The sequence below is a fragment of the Stegodyphus dumicola genome, chromosome 1 (genome assembly GCF_044657685.1).
Source record: "Stegodyphus dumicola isolate Sdum_Otavi_A_Nest chromosome 1, ASM4465768v1".
Classification (NCBI taxonomy): Eukaryota; Metazoa; Arthropoda; class Arachnida; order Araneae; family Eresidae; genus Stegodyphus; species Stegodyphus dumicola.
The window spans coordinates 258,416,409-258,433,446 of NC_140768.1; the positions used below are offsets into that span (position 1 = coordinate 258,416,409).

General features: G+C 32.2%; 1 protein-coding gene across 3 annotated transcripts in view; it reads left to right on the top strand.

The window, feature by feature from the left end:
* Positions 1-17,038, top strand: part of LOC118198697 (meckelin) — a 107,673-nt gene that overhangs the window by 3,583 nt on the left and 87,052 nt on the right. For 2 of the 3 annotated variants that reach the window (XM_085827371.1, XM_085827373.1), the window contains exons 3-10: positions 7,333-7,432; positions 12,023-12,086; positions 12,217-12,277; positions 12,366-12,434; positions 13,852-13,917; positions 14,003-14,130; positions 15,103-15,211; positions 16,831-16,917. In XM_085827371.1, coding sequence (XP_085683497.1) covers positions 7,333-7,432; positions 12,023-12,086; positions 12,217-12,277; positions 12,366-12,434; positions 13,852-13,917; positions 14,003-14,130; positions 15,103-15,211; positions 16,831-16,917 — 684 coding nt within the window. The remainder of the gene's footprint in view (positions 1-7,332; positions 7,433-12,022; positions 12,087-12,216; positions 12,278-12,365; positions 12,435-13,851; positions 13,918-14,002; positions 14,131-15,102; positions 15,212-16,830; positions 16,918-17,038) is intronic. The other variant, XM_085827372.1, reaches the window with a different exon arrangement.

Genomic DNA, 17,038 nt, shown 5'->3' on the forward strand with positions numbered 1-17,038 from the left:
AAGAAATTAAGCAATTAAAAAAGCTTGGAATCAGACAACTGATTTAGAAATAAATCTGTGTGAGGACTTCAAGATTTAAGGGAAACTATGTCATCAACTATATTTGAACATCTCTTAATGAAAACAGTAATCATAATAGTATTCCAAACAAAAAGAAGGTTAAGACACAATAACACGCCGAATAAATACTAATTCAGAAGTCAAACAACAAAAATCAGCGTTATATTTACAAAATTTTCACAGGACTAGTTTCGATGGTTACCGCAAATCATTTGCGGTTTTGCAGCTGAAGATGATGGTTCGGTAAAACCATCGAAACTAGTCCTGTGAAAATTTTGTAAATATAACGCTGATTTTTGTTGTTTGACTTCTGAATTAGTAAAAAGAAGGTTATTTAAACAAATTCATAGTTAATTTTAAAAAAACGCTAATAATGAGAGATCTGTCAAAGAGACATTTGATAAAGAAAATATAAGAGTGCAAGAAATAGTCAATCTCACAGAAATAGAAATTCAGAGCAAATTGTAAATATTTTTTCTCAAGTCCTTTTCTCCCAGAATGAAAAAAAATACTGAAAAGTATATTAGAAATGCAAACATTTTTGAAGGAAATTATTGAATATATCAGCTTCTCATATGAAACTCAAAAGATCCTTGCTGAACAATAGGAGGAAAATACCTAATATAAATATATGGTTGATCTTTGGATTATGGTAACTTGGTGATTTTTTGGCGAAAATTTGGCGACCAACTCTGCTACAGCAATCCTCTATTTTTTTTTCGTCGCCATTTTGTCTTCACGTAGTAAAGACATGTTTCTTTTCTTTTTATTTACTCAACACTTTTTCCAACAATCTACTAGCCGAATTACACTTATGCTAGAAATTTTATGTAACAAAACTGCTTAATCATGACAAATATTAACTGCAAAATTGGGAAAAAGTGCACAATTGCAAACTCCTTGCGCGTTTTTCAGAATAGCACATGCAACCATTTACACGTCGACTTATTTTTACTTAAAAAAAATCTCAGAATTGCACAAAAATGGCATTGCACACGCTCTTAACTTTATCCATCTACACTGCTATTTTTCTCATAAATTACAAAAATTTGCACGAAAATGCAGGAAAATTTTCTTAATCTTTAAACTCGGTAAAAAGCACATATATGAAATTACCTGATCGCGAAAAAGTATATACCCTTTCCAAGGTTGAACATTTCCATGTATAAAATAAATAAAATATCCAAAAGCTTTTACCTCTAAATTATCTATTATATTATAAACGTCACCAACGAATTTATACGCAAACATTAAAAATAGTTACAAATACTTAGTGTCAAATATTTAAATTATTTCCATACACGTTTACTTCAACTGAAATGTATATCAAATTCCTACAAACATAAAATTCACAAAATAACTACAGTCAAAAGTCGTTAATCCGGACTCGTCAGGACTTCGGCGATTCCGGATTATAGATCATCAGTTTAAATCTTGTAAGATGGCATGCACAAATTCTAAAATTAAAAATATGAAACCGTATTTTAGGAAATAAAGAACAATTATGATCGAAGGGTATCAAAATTTACAAAAAAAGAAGCTTAATATTTATTTGTTTACTTTATTAAACATTTCTTTCAATGTAAATTGTTTCGTTTTATGTGTTAATACTTTCTCTTTAATTCTATAAACAGACATAATTTCTTGTTCAGTTAAAAAGCTCCGCTGTTCAAGTCCCGTAATTGCTGTGCCGAGAATACCAACTAACTTGTCAATCAAAATTTTTTCGTTTTCACTAACCTCTCTGTCACCTTCTTCATGTCTTTATCCATTTTTTGCAGCAATTCCACTTTTTGTTTGACGGACATCGAGACATACTTTCGTTTTGTAGATCCTTTGGGAGCTCCAGAATCGGAAATTGACATAATCGAAAGTTCAAGTTTACTTTTATAAAATTGCTCTTACAGTCTGCAAAAAATAATAAGCTGCATCCAATTCGAAGATTAAGGAATAACGCAAGCATCAACATTAACTGAAATAGATAATTGTATAATTTTAGCTTATACCATCCGTTATACGTTAAACGCGCACGAGAAAACGTATTCTGCGCGTAAACGCCTATGCGCATGTGTCAACGCGGCACATGCGCAGAAAGTTTTTAGCTTTGAGGTCCGGATTATGGGTGTCCGAATTAACGACTTTTGACTGTACTATTTACCACAAAAATTTTGAAAAGTCTCATTGGCTCCAAAAATGTGATGTAACTACCGCTATACTTGTTATTGTCAATCATCTGAAAATTTTATCGGCTGAATTAAAAGATTTTGTAACTTAAAACAAATTGATTTCCCAACTTGGATGATGCAGCCAATGCTAGTGGATTTGGCTGATATTTCAAATATGCAGTAAAAAGAAGAATTCACAGAAATGCAAAATTATGAGTCAATTAAAACTTTATTTAATATAAAAGGAGCGATGACATAGCTTTGTGAGGAAACCAGAATCAGATATCCAAATGCAACAAAATTTGCAAGAGAACTATTACCGTTTCCATCTTCATATTTTGTTGAATGCGGATTTAGTGCCATAAATGATTTGCTGCTAAAAAAAAAAAAAAAGAAAAGAAAAAGAAAAGAAAGAAAGAAAGAAATTGGTTGGATATAATGAAACCAGGAGACTTGAGACTCAAGTTATATAAATTGGAACCTGACATAAAATTTCTTTGCAGCAAGTATCAAGCGCAAGGAACTCACTAAATTTAAATAATAAAAATTTCTAATACTTAAAATGAAAAACTTTCACTAAAATGAGTTTGAATTTCAGTTCTCCCCGTTTTTAAAGTTCGCTTACTGTGTTTGCTCACAACATTTCATAGTCATTTCTTCCCAAAAGCTATCATTCAAGTTTCTTTCGTGAACATTTCAATTTTTAAATATTAATAATTATGTATATGCTAGGGGGAGCTTAAAAATTTTAGAGAGGATTAGGTGGGGCATAGCACAAAAAAGGTTGGAAAACACTGGTTTAAACGTTCGTCGACTTTGTTTACCATACGCACATGGCTCACAAAATAGTCCATTGTTGATAAAATCTATACCATTTTGGCGGAAGTACTGTGTCACGTACTGTATTCCTTGATGGCCAAGTCATCGATGTCAAAGTGATAATGACAATTTTGTCATCGTCTTTATTGCCGTCTCAGGAAAAGGAGTTATCATTTCATTGTCAACTAAGTAGGCTGCAGCAGCAGAACTCCCTTGTAGTTGACTGGTTTTGCACGTAGTTCAAAGACGTGGCTTGACTGGTTTTGCACGTACTTCAAAGAGTCCATTTGATAAACATGGAACAATAAAAGTATATTATCTGGGGTTTCCTTGCGAAAGAAATGACTAATCATATCGTCTGAATCACCAAAGTTCGAGATTTCTCGCTTCATTGTCTTTGAGGTTGATAACAAATTTTTGCCAATTTCTGGTGCGTACAGTACATCAGTAAGCTCAATAGATTTTTGTATGTTTCCACGCACATGTGGTCGCGCACATGTCAATGTCCCCACAGCCATATTGGTATTGTCTGTTTGTTACCAACTGTGATTTCTGCTTGTTTGTTAAAGTGACGGTACGTCTTGAAATACTTGGCTGAATTTGTAATGTGTGCTGTAGCTCCATCGTCTTTAATCCACACATTTCGGCCACAATCATCTTCTTGACAAGCAAACGCACTGCATTGAGTATTTGCAAAGGTCTCTGTTTTGCCATTCGTCGTGGTTGGCATGTCAGGGAAAACTGAGCAAAATTTACCAATGTGCCTGGATTTATTACAATGAAAACAGATACCATTGAAACCTTTCACACTACCACTGGTCTTACTAAGTCTGTTCATCGTTTTGGCATTATTTGTTGTCAAGGGTTGGGATTGGCTGACCATCTGAGGTTTCTTACCACCCTTCTTCCATTTCTTTCCATTATGTTTTGCTCTATAATTAGCATTTGCCACAAAAGTTATCGTACTTTTGTTTCTAAGCTTTTGACTTCTTCTTTACAGCTTCATGTTCGATCAGTTTTTCAGGTGACTTTTCTGTCTTTGGCATTGAGTCCCACTGTGATTTGAACACGATATATTCGTCATTAGGAAGAACAGATAAGGTTCATGGTGCTAGCAAGTTCTGCGGCAACTTTCCTTTGCCGCTCAACTCTTGCTCACGTTGAAGATCCATCCACAGTGTATGTAAACGTGCGAGTGATTGCATTACACTTTCGTCTTTCTTGATCCGAAAAGTGAAAAACTGTTGCAGAAGTGTGTCCAATTTCACGCTTGACACCTTCTCATTGTTACTTAATAACTCATTCCATATTGCTAGTGCAGAATTACCATGCATACGGATCAAATTTAACACATTCGGTGACCCATTTGTGCGAATGATCACAGCAGCATTCGCCTTTGCATTTGCTTTTGCAACTTCGTTGTACTCGCATATCGTTTTTTCATTCGCGCTTTCTGCCAGAGCTTTTGGCTCAATAAGGGAATTATTGAAGATGCCCGCACATTTGTTGAGCACAAATAAAGAGTTTATTTCAAATGTCCAATGAGTTCAGTTGGATAAACCTTCCAATTTGGTACACTGAACAAAATTTTTAGCTTCTATATTACGTCATTATTAACCAGGAAATATGCAGCAAAAGAAAGGCTATCGGTACATTGTAGTGTCTACCTACACACTGTTCGGGTGAAAGTGTTGAAATCAAAAATGAAAGTAAAAAAAAAAATCTGTGATTCAAATATGTTAATATAGCAATCGTTAATTTATTTGCACACATGCTAGGCCCATAACCTGTTATAAAATTAACAGAGTGATGGCTAATTGAATTTTTGGACTTTATTAAGAAAAAAGTAAAGAGAACTTACATACATCTTATTGTTTACATGACAACTTTTAGAATGACGAAAATAATAGTGATGCCAGATGCATAAAACATAACAATAAAACAATGATGCCACTGAAATTGCACATAATATCAATTAAATGCTCGATTCTCAACAGAATCTATGGGGGTTACATCAGACAAAAGTGCAGATTCAGAAGTCAAACAACAAAAATCAGCGTTATTTTTTCAAAATATAATGCTGATTTTTGTTGTTTGACTTCTGAATTAGTAATTGTTTGGCGTGTTATTGTATCTTAAAAGTGCAGATGTTATGAATTTGTTATTATGTCACACTTATCCATAAGTGGCACTAAATCATGTTGTATGGCAACATTTTTCACAGTATGCAAGATAATACATAAGCACCAACAAAAATAATTTTGTAGCCCATACAATTTTTTCCTTTCCAAATAGTATACATATTCCATCAATTTTGAAGAAATAGAACTACTTGCTTGTAGAAATGTCAATGTGATACATCAGCAAATTAATCGGAAAAGACAGAAATAAAATAGTGAAAGTAGGTACATCAAAACTATTATAGTCAAAAGTCTTTAATTCGGACTCGTCGGGACTTCGGCGATTCCGGATTATTGATTTTTCCGGATTATAGATCATCAGTTTAAATCTGGTAAGATGGCATGCAGAAGTTATAAAATTAAAAATATGAAACCATAATTTATGAAATAAAGAGCAATTATGATCTAAAGGGTATCAAAATATACAAAAAAAAAAAGCTTAATATTTATTTGTTTACTTTATTAAACATTTCTTTCAACGCACGCATGCGTAAAGCATACATTACGCATAGTCGAAATTAGAAAATTGCAACCAGAAAACTATTTGATTTGTATTCTTGATATTTATAATGACAAAGAATTTGATTTAAATCATATCAAAGACGGAGTACATCGAGATGAAATATTACATGTAGTAAGGAATTATAAGCCGAATAAAATAAAAACATCTGCCCTGAAGATAAGGATAGTGCTGACAGATCAACTTCCAGTTCATTGCGCACCGCCACGTCTTCCCCTCCCCCGCACAGAGCAGAGTGATTGATAAACAGATTTCGGAATGGTTAGAGAAACAAAGGAGCCTTTATCCATTTTTTGCAGCAATTCCACTTTTTGTTTGATGGACATCAAAACATGCTTTCCCTTTGTATATCCAGCATCGGAAATCCTATTTGACATAATCAAAAGTTCCAACTTACTTTTATAAAATTGCTCTAACAGTCTGCAAAAAATAATAAGCCAGATCCAATTCGAAGATTAAGGAACAACACAATCTGCAACATTAACTGAAATAGATAATTAGATAATTTTAGCTTAGATTATACCGTCCGTTATACATTAAACGCGCATGCGTTAACGTATTATGCACATGCGCACACGCATATGCGTAAAAGTATTACGCGCATGCGTCAACGCCTATGCGCATGCATTGAAGCATGCGCAGAAAGTTTGTAGCTCTGAGGTCCGGATTATAAATCATTCCATATTATGGGTGTCTGGATTAACGACTTTTGACTGTATTTGTTATTTTCTGAGATGATCTAACAGGAAACTAAATGCAGTGTATAGAATCGTCATCTTGAAGTTAATGCACAGAACTACAAAATTCAAGAATGATAGAAATGATTAGCGGCAAAAAATATGGTTAATAAAAACTTTTTGAGTTATATATATATATGTAAGATAAAAATGTATGAATCAGAATTATAATATAACTATAAACATTAATTCTTCCTCTCTATTCTAAAATCGTAATAACTTATCTGCATTGCGTCATTCAGATTAATCATGCGATCTTACGTAAACGTTAATACCAGATGCCTCTTGACAACCAATCACTGAATTGTAAACCAAAACTTTTCTCTTTGCGTGCTTCCATCTTGCATAACTACGCACTTCAGCTTTTGCCCTCTACTCTGCTAAGATGTAATTTCGCTGGCTTGCTTTCCTTCTCAATTATATCAAAAATGTAATGTTCTTGAATAGGCATAACTAGAGTGCCAAGGTGATTGTGGCCACAAATATCAATTGGAAATAAAAGTGGAATTAAAACTGCTTCGACTGCCAAGTTCTTTAGATATTACCAAGTTAGCATTACTAGCATACTGCGCAATCAAAATCTTCTTCAATATGGGTCTAATCAAGCATCTACAGTGTTCCGTCCTTTCCTTTGCTTTTATTATATATATATAAATGATCATTCACTGTTAAGAATAGTCTGTGACAAAGTTAAAATTAACTGCAAATCCAGCCATAAAAACCTCATTATGTTAAGTGTTGCATTTGTGAATAATATTATGTATGGCAGTCAGTAATACCTAATGTTGGTTACCGAGTTAGAGGATAAGTTTAAATATAAAATTTTAATAAAAATAATTTTTTTTAACTAGGTTTCATCAGTGGATAAAAGTAAATGTCTTGCATGTGGAGAAAGTAACCCATATAATGACACTATGGGATCATGTGAATCCTGCATTAATGGGACTTTAGGTAAGGTATTTTTCCCTTTACTTCTTCAAAAATGTAAATATATGTAGATTAATAAGTGACAGAAAGAAGTGTGTAATTTTATTATTGCAGCTTTTCTCAGTTATCAATTATAGCATTGGTACGTATGGGTACTATCACACCCACCTTAATAGGAGGTCTTGAATAATTAGAATGTGCTAAACTCTGGCAACTACACACATAACCATGCTCATAACAACATTTTAATCAAGCAGTATTATAATTTTCATGTGCCTTCATTTTGTTGTATTCCATGCTCCAATGGTTTTTAGAGACAATTTTTTTTTTTTTTTTTTTTTTTTTTTCCCCTTAAATTTTGAGAAGTAGAAAAAAATGTGGTAAAATTTCTTCAGGAGCACAGTATTTTTCCTCAAAAACATTAAAGAGAACAATTGTTTTGAAGTTCTTACTAAAGCAATCATTGCAAAATTTCCTACAGCCAACTGTGCAAACCTGATTGATGATGTTGAAACCATTTTCCCCATGTTTTCTACCAGTTCTGTGCTCACAAAATCTGCAAAATTGGATAAAGCTGACTTTCACTAGTAGGGACATCTGGCAGCCAACAAGCTGAAGGCAACGTTTGGGACATAGAATAGGCATTATGATGGTGAGGTGATGAAGCCAGTGCTGTATGGTGACTAAAGTCACTCTGTTTGATGTACTGCTTTATCCTGTCAAAACCTAATTTTACTGCAGAATCATCATGGACGTAAATACGTCCATGATCCTCATTGATTTTAGCAATGAATTTATGCAGTGTTATGTACAGTACACTCCTGATTATCTGCTGAATTGGGTGGCGCGACCGCCGTGGATAACAAAAATCGCGGATAATCCGAAAAAAGCTAAAAACGGGTATAGCAAAATAGAAAGCAGTCATTCCAACTTTGAAAAATTGTTTTATGTACAAAACATAAAATAAACTGCAGGAAATGTTTAACTAACGCTTATTTTAGTATATCACTCAAAACTAACCTAAAATGCATTTTGTTAATGAAAACAGAAAAGTGCTTTGTACTTACAAGAGGCGTCAAGGATACACAGAAAAATTAATACATATGTACTGTTTTAATACTGTAATGTATTATGTAATTACAATAGCATTACAATAGCATAACTGTAAACTACACCTTTTCGAAGAAATCAGTCATTTGTGTTTGCTTCTTGCTTTGGAAGCATTTTCTCTTGATCCGAGATTGCATTTTTCGTAGCATAAGTTTCTCGGTCAACTCCGCGTCGTCTTGTTCTTTCAAATAGCTCAGCAGTCCGACAATTTGTTGCAAAGCTGCTCCGTGAGTCTTCCGCATCTGTACAGAGGGCTCTTCTCCGCCTTCATTTCGCTGTCCTTCATTCTCGGTCTCTGCCTTTGCTTTCTTCACAATTTCGTCATCTGTCAAGCGTTCAAAGCCAAGCCAGGTTCGTTGACGTCACGCTCCAACCACTCGTTATTGTTTTCAGCATCGAAGTTCTCACCACCCGGAACTATTTTCACCATATCGGCAAGAGTTGCTGTGGACGTGTCTACATCTTCATTCTCTTCTTCACAACTCAAAGGCGTTAGGTTGTTGTTGGCTTCAACATTAGGCATGAGTTTTCTCCATGATTTTATGAGGGTTGACAGTTTCACTGAGTTCCATGCACATGCAATATCGTAGATGCTGTCCAAGATTGTATAGTGTTTCCAAAACTCTTTCAGATCATAACCTTCTTCAATTTTGGTCATTAGCAACTTGGTTCGGTATGTTCTCTTCATTGTTGCAATGACTCCTTGCTCCACGGGTTGGATTATCGCAGTAACGTCTGGGGGGAGAAATTTTGAAAAACATTTGTCTATCAGAAGACTTTAGCACGCTTGTCGCTGGGTGAGAAGGTGCGTTGTCGATCAATAGCACAGCTTTTTCAGGAAGGGTTTTCGATTTAAGATGTTTACGCACTTGAAGAACAAAGATTTTTTCGAACCAGTCTTGAAAAATGTTTTGGTTCATCCATCTCTTTTTTTTTTTTTTTTTTTTTTTTTTAAGTAATCAACGAGCAAATTTTCTATACTTGTGCCTTTGAAAGATCTCGTTTTTTTTTTTTTTTTTTTTTTTTTTAGTTTCCAATGACAACAAATCTAAGTTTATGTCCACTGGTAGCGTTACTGCAAGACATGATAGTAATCCTTTCCTTGCTGCTTTTATAACCCGCCGCTTTACTTTCACTTTCAAATGCTAAAGTGCGAGTGGGAAAACATTTCTATAAAAGTCCCGATTCGTCGGCATTGTAAATTTGTTCAAAATATGGCTCTTATTTTAAAACAAATTCTTTAAATTCATGGTGGAAATTGTCGGCTGCTTGTTGGTCACCACTAAGTTTCTCCCCATGAAATCCAATTTCTCGAATTCCATGTCGCTGCTTAAAATGAGTCAACCAACCAGAAGACGCATCAAAATTTCCTTTCAGGCCTAACAACTCAAAAAAGGTTTATGGCTTCACTGCAGTGATAGGACCATATGCAGGAGTACCCTCTTTTTGAACTTGAGCTAACCACTCTGTCAATGCCGTGTCTAGCTCATCAAAGGTAGAACCCTTCATAGTTTTTCGCGTTTTTATTGCGGAAGCACTGTCCGACATTGATGCTATGGAAATTTCCTGTTATGTTTTTACCACCAATCCTCAAATTCCATATCACAGATTATGTTCTTACTGCATTAATATAAATATTAACAAGACATAGTGCACAATAAAAATTAAACTTTATTTAGGAACATCGCGCATACTCCCCGACAGCCTGCCTGTTTCGCTCTGCTCGCTACTCGTAAGAAACTTCTCCTCTAGGGTTGCCACACTTATCGGAGGGCGCAAGGCGCGCTCCTTATCGCCATCACCACAGAGTTTCCCCCCAGTTCCTTTAATGGCTATTCAAAGGAACGACATAGGTTATGAAATTATCTCAGAGTATCCGAACTGTCGGGTATTTTTACATAAAGTTCACCAGTTTGTCTTTTTGCTTTAGAATGTCATGCACTGTTGTTTCCGCGATTCTGTAATCCAATTCCATCTGCTGCCTTGTAGCGCCGTTTGCTACTTTGGAAATTAATTCTAGTTTTTGTGCAATCATCAACACAACCTTCTTTCGTTTTCCTGGCATTTTAAATCAGTAAAGAAAAATACAAAACCAAAAAGCACAAGCACTGAATGCAATAAAAGATAAGAAATTAACTCCGACCGGTTCGCAAACACTATCAGGCTTAAACTAACAATGGCGAAGTGGACGTGTCAGTAAGATTAAGATGAGAGATTGCGGTGGAGCGGGCAGTGCAAGGGTGAGTAAGAAATCACTTGCTTACAGAGGGGAAGGTTCCGAGAAGGCCTGGGATATTTTTGCTATAAATAAGCACGATGTTAGCAAATTTAACGTTTCACTCAGTTTTGTGAACTTTCTTATTTTCTTTGCTTTACGCTTGTTAAAAAAAATTGTGCGGCAGGCGCGGATAAACCGCCCGCAGATAATCGGGAGTCTATTGTATTTGTTAGCATAGATGCATCTGCTCAGATATTGCAAGTCTTAATTATCCAGCTGATTCTTAATTATCCGCTGTTAAATTGAGTGAAACATGGGAGATCATTGTACTGTTTCTTGTGGAAGATAATGCCTTGCAGAAATATTCTTAGTGCTCCCCTTGACAATGTAGAGTGAATAATCTTAAGACTGTTGAGATGCAACTGTCAGACTAAGTTAATTTTTGCCACATCATTAAATAATTAAATCATCAATTACATAATTCAATTAAATTGTCAATTATCTCATTTAATATTTAATGGCTTTAGATTTAAGATCCTAAAGTCTAACATGTAACATTGGCATACATGATTCATTATATCCTTCTACTGCAATGAGCTTGCCACTTGTAAATTTGTTTACAATTATTATCCCATGAGTTTTGGCATATCAGTAAACATATATCTAATATCTATATAGTTTACATCTGAACCAAATCTAGATTATCTTAATTGTAACATTTACCATTAGGCTACTAAAGCAATCAGTTAAAACTAGAAATTTTTTACACTTTATGCCAACACATTTTAAAATGTCTAACAGTTAATTATGCAGCTTATTTAAATGAAAACTTTGTTGCTGTAGAAATGTTAGTTTGATTTTTTTTTTTAAATCAAACTACTTCAAGTAGCTGGTGTATTTACTTAATTGCAGCAAAATTTTGTGGTTCTGAAATAACCTAACTAGATAGAATCCTAACTGTAATCTGTAATTACTGTACTTAAAGCTGTAATCTGTAATTATAAAGGGTGCTTAAAACTGTAATCTGTAATCATAAATAGTGAAGCTAATATTTAAAAAAAAATACATATATATATATATATATATATATTTTAAAGTTTCTGGGTTTTTCAAAAGTTAATGCATTTATCCTAGTTTGTTAAATATAAATGTAAAATGACCAGATTAAAATTCTGTCTAGAATTAATATTTCCTTCCTTTTTCTTTTTTATTTATTCAAAAGTACCTTAAGTGTGCATAACATATTTTAATTACTGCATATTAAATAAAATTTTGCTTTTTTGAAGTTGAAGATGGTGACTCGTTAACTTGTATCCCATGTAACAGTGGAGTTGGAAGTGGCACAGAAAGGTGTATCTATCTTGTTTCCTTAGTTTTATAAATAAAATTATTTTAAATTTGTAATTTATGATTATTATTTTAATCATTATTTCAATTTAAGTAATAAAACTGATATTTCATTTTTCTCCTTTTAATTTAGGTGCAGTGCTTGCTCAGATAGAAATTTTGCTAGCCCTAAGCATTGTTTGTTGTTGAATCAGGTAAATTTGGCTTTATACTGGAACAGGAGCTTCTTCTTATGTGTAATATATTTGTGGTATTCCAATTATAATTTTTCTTTCCTTCTAGGTTTATTCTGGTGGTTATTGCTTGCCATCCATTGAAGCAGAACCATCTTTATTCACTATTAAATTTGAAGTAAGAATTTTTTTCCTGTTTATTTCTTAATTAATAAAGAATTTCTTCTAGAAAAGCATATCACATTGTATTGCTTTTATTTATCTAATTTCAAGTTTTAAATTAATGTTCTCTTTTATTACTTTACTTGATATTCAGTATAAGACAAAATAAACTGTTAGTTAAAAAACTTGATTCAATATGTTGTATTCAGTAGTAATTCTTTATGTTAAAAATAAAATTATGTTAAAAGTAAAAATGTTAGAAAGTTATTGAGAAAGGTGATTTGGAAGTTAAATTTTCATTCAAGGAAAACATATTGAGACTTTGCAGGTTAAATAGAAGTTAGAAAAAAGTTGGCTTTCATGCTTTAGGGCTCAGATTAAAAACTGCAAATAAGTCATAGATATTTCTGCTTAAAATTCTTTACAGAATGAAGTTATTTAAAATCTCTTTCAAAGGTCATCTTCAAAATTTGATGATAATGTTTATGAGACTGTCCAATTCTATCCTTCAATATGTTGTCTATCAAAATAAATGCTGTTTTGTAGATAGTCATCATATGTTTTGAATGCTTCATAGATTCGATTAGAATGGGCCAATAAAAAATCACTTTCAGTCTGATTCAATCCAGTTACCAGAATGATTTTTTTTTCTCCTGGAATGGTTAAGAAAACCAAAAGAAACTAGAGAACGTGTACTGCTTATGTGAACTAGCACTAGTATGATATTCTCCTAGAACATTTTGTGACATCTTCTTGGTGTGAAAGCTTATTATATAAATTGCAACTTCTTATAATAAATATTGCTCTTTAAACTATTTTTATTGAGAGCATTTTGAATAATAATAATATATGTACTTGCAGTTTCAACTAACACTGTCACATATTTATAACAGTATATTCTCTCAAAGAACAGAAATTCTAATTTTATCATTCAAATATCAAATTATAACTCATACAGCTTAGCTCGTAAGTGTATTTCTTTTTTATGTATTTTGCTTAGCTGAAGGTATCCCATGTCCTTAGCTGTAGCATTAAAGCAAGGAATGCATGCATGCAAAATTCCTTGCTGCTGAAGAAGAAAAGCCATATTTAGTTTGAAATTTAATAGCTTTTTAATTATTATTCATTGTGAATGGATTCCTTGAAAATACTGTGATGTTGTTGGTGAAAAACTAATATTAATTTGAGGTCAAAATTTGTTTAAATTTGTTTAATGTCAAATTAATCTTTACTGAAAAGAGAAAACTGTCTTATTTTCTTAATGTACTAGAACCAAGTAAGAATTTTCATGCAACCTTTTATAGTAGCTTGAAGCTTAAAATGCCAGTTTATTTGGCATTATAAATTTCAAATAATCAGTTGTCATGTACTGAAAATAGTTTCATTGTAGTCATTTTGAACAGATCAGAAATTATTAAAAGATATTTTTTTAGAATGGTGAAAGTGTTGTTTCTGCTTATTTTAAAGAACATCTAAATGCTGCTTTTAAGAATTGTGAAGTAAGTATATTACAGTGGTGAAATTTTTTGCTTGTTTTCTGCAAATACTGAATTTTAGGAATTAAGATTTTCTCTATTTCTATAGGAATTGAATGATACAGCCTGCCAAGCTTTAGCAAATATGTGTGTGATGCTCATGTATAAGTTGGGTATCAACAATGCATGTATAAAATTTGGTAAACTAGCTACAAAACGTCTAAATGAATGCCCAAGGTGAGCTATTCTGTTAAAAAAATAAGTGTGTAATGTATTTCTAGAAAGGGATCTCTAATCAGTTTGTACATTGATTAACTTTTTTTTTTTTTTTTCAGTTAGCAATTTTCAGATTAGCACATAAATATTCTGTGCATATTAATGCACATAATTTATACAGATAATTTTAAATGTGCATATGGGCACATTAAAAATTATGTGCTGATAAAAATTTTAATATTAAAAAATGTGCACATAAAAATCGAACACAGAAAATTGACAGAGATTTTTAATTCTAAAATCAGCTATTTTTGACATTACATTCAGTTTATATTGAGGAGTTGATAAATAAATAATTAGAATAAATCGAGGTTGATTCCCCCCTCTCAAATGCCATTTAATAACACTGTTTTGTGGTTTACTGACGTCTTTAATTTATAATTATATTGCAATTGATATGCCAAAAGATTTTCACACAAATAATTTATAAGTTTTCAAAGTAGTAATTTCAAAGTTCGTTAATATTTTCATGAAGTTTTATTACTTCAGAATCATAATCTCGTATTCATAAAAAAAATTCATTGAAGCACAAATGTTTTCCATTTTTAATTCGCGCAAATAATGTTGCAAGTTGGCTAAGTGCCCATACTGAAATCTGCTACTTATTTCTAGAAGTAAATTTTATAAGATTTTGTGTACAAAATTTCCATTTTGATCAAAAATTATATTAGTCAATCATTTTCACAATAATCTGCATAGAAATACTTGTTATTTAATCTCTTAATTTAGAAACCATTTTCTAACATGAAAATTTTATTTTTTAATTTCATACAAATGCAGACATTTCGCTTTTCAATTTGTGTATGGTATTAAATTCTGTATCAAATTTTTTAGGAAATGTAATGCATTAAATTAATATTTTAGGATTTTTTTATAATTATTATTATCACTAGCTGCAGTTAAAATAGTCCTGTTAAATGTTTTCTTTTCTAGGAAGAAATTATGGTTGTATTATATAGATGAAGAAGCACAATGGAATGCTGAGAGAGATCTGCATAGGGAAGATGTTCCAAATGTATTTACTCCTTCTCTTGCTCAGGAAGTATGCAAAAATCTAAATTCCTTTTTATGTATATAATAAAATATTGTTCATGTATATAATAAAACGTTAAGATGGCTTTAACTAATTTCTGCAGATTTTAATCTTTGACTATTATGGATTTTATCTATACCTCTTGATTTTAAATATCTCGACTTTAGACCTGAAAAGTCATTTTCTGTATTTTAAATTTTGTGAAAATTTTATATTTATATGTAATTTTGTTTTGATACTGCTGTGTGTATTCTAATTTATGTATATCTGTCTCTATTTTTATATATTTTAAAGTTTGGAAAATATATTGTGCTATGTCTCTGACACTATTTAACCTCTCTGATTTTGTGGCAATAGAACTAACCAATCGATTAAAGCAAAGTAATAAAGCTATTTATCTGCTTGTATACTAGCTCGTCTGCTTTTCATTCCATATGCTCATTTTTTAAGAAACGTATTTCTAATCGGAAAATTATAGAAGATATATTTATGGGATTAACAAAAGGCATTTTCTTCATAAATTTTCTGTTATTTTGATCTTCCTTAATGGTTCCTTAATTCTGACATGGTGGTTAAACTTCTTTAAATGTGATACTGAGAACATAAATAAAAGGAGCTTGATATCTTAATTCCCCTCCCCATTTCATTCTAAAGTTGTCGTACCTGTATATGACACTAACTGGCTTCAGTCTTCTTCCCATCATAACTACCAATCATTTGAACTTTGCTGTTTTATTTTTGCATAAGTTTGTGATTACGTTACACACGAACAAAAATATTCTTTTGCTAGAAAAGCATCATAAGTGCATATGATCAAATATTTACAGTTGATTCTTTGATAAATTATCTTTTTTTTTTTTTTTTTTTCTTTTCACCGAGAAGTTGTTCTCGATGTTCACCGGAGGAAGAGCATTGTTGTGCAAGGAATTTATATGAATATCGATGTTTTAATAAGTAGAAAACTTTAGTGCTGAATGAATATGTGAAGTTGGTAAATGCTGCAGTAATTAGGGGTTTCATCTACTTCAAGGGGTATTGGATTTTAGGTTTTAATTATGAGAAATAATTACATGACTGCATTCTAAAGTGGCTGATGATCAGATGTTGGAAAGAGAGAATATTCAGCAGATGTATTGGTGCATGAAATGGAAAATGTAAATCCGATAAAGCTTAACATTCTCTGAAGAAAAACCTCATGTTCTATCATTTTTCACTCAAAACATGTGCCAATGATGGATGAATTGATAACATTACTACTAGAATCCAACTGTATTTTTATATAAAGTTGAGATAAACAGTGGTAATCATCAGTTAATGTTTATGATTCAACTGAAGACCAACTCTTTCCTTCGTAATATCTTTATCTGTAATGCAACATTGCATTATCAGTTACTTCAATGTAAGCATTTCTGAATAAAGTTCTACTTTATCTTTTTTTATTTATTTTTGAGTACACCTCTGCTGTTATTTTGATTCTTTAAAAAGTTCCTATGAAGTAAAATCCCCTTATTAAAATGTAAAACCTGGCTTGTTTTTTAAGTCATGCATGCCATTATAATTAATTGCATTTATGTTCTGTTTTATTATATTTATGTGCTTAATACTTTGTAATTCCATTTCTTTTCTAGTCATCAAGAGTTTATATACTAGCTATGAAATATGCACTGAATGGTACATTCCTAGGAGTTTTTAAATTAACAAGTGATAGTTTACATGTAAGTATTTCATTCGTTTTAAAAGTTTTGGGTATGCTAGTTCTGAAAATGAAGTAGGTGTCAATAAGTATTTCGTGTCATACATAAAATGCCTGATAAATATGAAAATAAATATGTTATT